Source organism: Eimeria necatrix, genomic scaffold, assembly GCF_000499385.1.
Source record: "Eimeria necatrix Houghton genomic scaffold, Enh_scaff912, whole genome shotgun sequence".
Taxonomy (NCBI): Eukaryota; Apicomplexa; class Conoidasida; order Eucoccidiorida; family Eimeriidae; genus Eimeria; species Eimeria necatrix.
In genome coordinates, this window is record NW_013654711.1 from 11049 (window position 1) to 14552 (window position 3504).

At 55.1% G+C, this 3504-nt stretch overlaps 1 protein-coding gene across 1 annotated transcript; it reads right to left on the minus strand.

Annotated features, from left to right (window-relative positions):
- Positions 1-581: 581 nt before the first annotated feature.
- ENH_00082630 (hypothetical protein, conserved) lies at positions 582-2417 on the minus strand (the record flags this gene model as incomplete). The annotated part of the gene is made up of 5 exons (XM_013583384.1): positions 582-1337; positions 1582-1637; positions 1888-1965; positions 2183-2238; positions 2332-2417. 5 exons carry the CDS (start codon positions 2415-2417, stop codon positions 582-584), a joined length of 1032 nt encoding a protein of 343 aa, XP_013438838.1.
- Positions 2418-3504: the final 1087 nt, after the last annotated feature.

The following is a 3504-nucleotide window of genomic DNA, read 5'->3' on the forward strand; positions in this document are numbered from 1 at the left end:
GGGGCTGCCGACAGCAGCAGCAGCAGCAGCAGCAGCGCCGCTGCAGCAAACAAATAATTAATTAATTTGCAAATTAATTTAATTTGATTAAATGCAAACTCCGAAGAGCCGCAGCAAGCAGCTCGAGGTGTACAGACACCTCACGCCAGCAGCTGCATCGACAGCAGCAGATTGCGAAGCAGTTCATCTAAAGTTGTTCCAAACAGCAAGCGCTGCTGCTGCTGCTGCTGCAGCAGGTGCTGCAGCAGCTGCAGCAGCAGGTGCCGCAGCAGCAGCAGGTGCCGCAGCAGCAACAGTACCAGGTGCTGCAGCAAAGGCAGCAGATGCTGCAGGCGCAGCAGCAGCAGCAGCAGCAGCAGCAGCAGCAGCAGCAGCCAGCTCAGCAGCTTCTTTTGCTGTGCTGCTGCTGCTTTCTCTGTCCCTCTGTCTTTGTTAATATGATGTGCTGGTTTATATTTAAATTAAATTTAAATTTAATTTAAATTAAATTTAAATTAAATTTAATTTAAATTTAAATTAAATTTAAATTAAATTTAAATTCATTATTTGCTGCTGCAGCTTCTTTTTTATTTGCAGAACTTTTAGTCTTCCATCAGCACATAAAGCGGCTCATCATCTCTCTCTTGGGGAGCAGCAAGCTGCTGCTGCTGCTGCTGCTGCTGCTGCTGCTGCTGCTGCTGCTGCTCTTGCTGCGAGGGCTGCTGCTGCTGCTGCGGGGAAGGCTGCTGCAGCGCACGCTGCTGCTGGAGCCAGTGGGCATGCATTTGCTGCTGCTGCGGCTGCTGCGCGTGCTGCTGTGGCTGAATTAGCTGCGGATGCTGCTGCTGCTGCAGTAACTGGTGCTGCTGCTGCTGCTGCATGAACTGCTGCTGCTGCTGCAGCAAACGCTGCTGCATTAAGTGCGCGTGGGGCACAGGGCTGTGGGGATGCAGCGCAACAGGACTTTCCCGTTGCTGCTGCTGCAGCAGCTGTTGCTGCTGCTGCTGCTGCTGCTGCTGCTGCTGCGGTGAAGCCGCAGGCGCAGCCATTAGCGGCTGCTGCCGCGGATGCGCAGTAACTACTGGCTGCAGCGGTTGCTGCTGCAGCAACAGCTGCTGCTGCAGGTGCTGCTGTCGCTGCTGCTGCTGCTGTTGCAGCAGTAGCTGCTGCTGCTGCTGCTGCAGAAGCTGCTTTTGTTGAAGTTGCTGCTTCTGCTGCTGCTGCTGCTTCTGCTGCTGCTTCTGCTGCAGCTTTTGCTGCTGCAACTGCTCCTGCTGCTGCCGCGGCTGCGGTAGCTGCTGCTGTTGCTGCTGCTGCTCTCCTTGTGAGGGCCTCAGCAGCAACGCAATGTTATAAACCTTGAAAAGATAAAGCAAAACCCTAAACCCTAAACCCTAAACCCTAACTTCGAAACCCAAAACCCTCAAAGCAGCAGCAGCAGCAGCAGGACCAGTGCTGTCAAACCAGCATACAGCCACAGCAAGGGCTCTAGAAGCAGCAGCAACAACTGCAGCAGCAACAACTGCAGCAGCAACAACTGCAGCAGCAACAACTGCAGCAGCAACAACTGCAGCAGCAGCAGCAGCAGCATTAGCTGCTTACCTGCCCTGCTACTTCCACCTGCGCCGCTTCCATCCCTCTGAAGCAAGCTCCCTCTTCTGCAGCAAACCCTAAACCCTAAACCCTCGACTTTAAATCCTAAACCCTAAACCCTAAACCCTAAACACTGAATCCTAAACCCTAAGCCCCAGCCACTGCTGCTGCGGTTCCAGTACTGCTACTGCTGCTGTTGTTGCTGCTGTTGCTGCTGTTGTTGCTGCTGTTGCTGCTGTTGCTGCTGCTGCTGCTGCTGTTGCTGCTGCTGCTGCTGTTGCTGCTGCTGCTGCTGCTGCTGCTGCTGCTGCTGACCTGAATTGGGGGAGACACAGACAGCTGTGCAGTACTTCGAAAGCAAGTCATTTATCATCGACGGAACGTGTGGGGCGTCTGCAGCAGGCGCAGCCAAACCCTAAACCCTAAACCCTAAACCCTAAACCCTAAACCCTAAACCCTAGACCCTAAGGCCGCTAAGATTAGGCCGTCTCGTCTAGGGTTTACTTCTTCTGTTGAGGCTGAAGCTCTGGAAGGCAAGATTTGCTCTGCAGTTTGCTGTGCAGCTTTAGGGTTTAGGGTTTAGGGTTTAGGGTTTAGGGTTTAGGCCTACCGAAGTCCTGCAGAATACGCTTGGCCTCTGCCTCTGAAGACACTTCTCGCTGCAGCCTGCGAACAAACCCTAAACCCTAAACCCTAAACCCTAAACCCTAAACCCTAAACCCTAGGGCTTAAACCCTAAACCCTCTAAACCCTGCTTACAGAGCTTCTGTTTGTGCTGCAGCAGCAGTAATAAGCGCCACAGCTCTCGAGCTGCAGAGGCGGTTTTTCCAGCGAAGGCGCCCCATTCTGTAAACCCTAAACCCTAAACCCTAAACCCTAAACCCTAAACCCTAAACCCTAGACCTTCAGCCCTATGTTGCGGGGGGGAATCATTGGGCATGCGGCTTAAAACGGAGGGCTGCTGCAGCTCGGGCTCTTCCTGTTGCTGCTGCTGCTGCAGGTGCTGCTGCTGCTGCTTGTTTTCCCGCAGCAGAAGCGCCTGGTGCTGCTGTCGGTGCTGCTGCTGTCAGCAGCATTATTTGCTGCTGCTGCTGCTGCTGCTGCTGCTGCTGCCCAAGCCGTTGCCGCTGTTCTCGCCTCTCCTGCTGTCCACACCTCTGCTGCTGCTGCAGCTGTAGCGTTCACTGAATCCCTTACTCCCGCTGCTGCCGCTGCTGCTGCTGCTGCTGCCGCTGCCTGCTGCTGCTGCTGCTGCTGCTGCTGCTGCTGCTTCCTGGGGCGTTCGCGCCAGTGTTAAGGGGGCGCTGCAGCAGCTTTGGCGGGAGCGAAGAAGACTGAAACTAAATAAAATAAAATAAAATTTTGTTTTAATTCTTTTCAAATTAGGGTTTAGGGTTTAGGGTTTTACTCCGTCGGATTTGCCCGCCGTTTGGCTTTTTGGCGGCTGCTGCGCTGCTGCTTTCGGGTGTATAGGCAGCTGCAGCACCCAGCTGCTGCTCCGCGGCTTTCCCTCTACCCAGCACAACTCCTAATTACATTTAATTTATTATTTCCTTTAACTCATTAGTCTTTAGTCTGCTGCTGCTGCTGCTGCTGCTGCATGCGGTCTCGGTCTCGGGGCTTTCAGGGCTGAGGGCGCCGCTACTGCTGCTGCTGCTGCTGCTGCTGCTGGCCAGCGTCTCGAGCACTGCGTTTTTTCTTCCTCTTCGGCTTTCGGAAGGTTTGGCGTGACTGGGCGCCTTGGCAGCAGCTAACAGCGTCACGAGCAGCAGCAGCAGCAGCAGCAGCAGCAGCAGCAGCAGCAGCAGCGCAGCAACCCTCGCAGCCCTTCTTGCCGCGGCCGCAGCAGCAGCAGCCCCTGAGCAGCAGCACCGCAGCAGCGCGAAGCGCAGCTCCGTCCCCTCCCACCCCCCGCCCTGCCCCCGCAGCAGC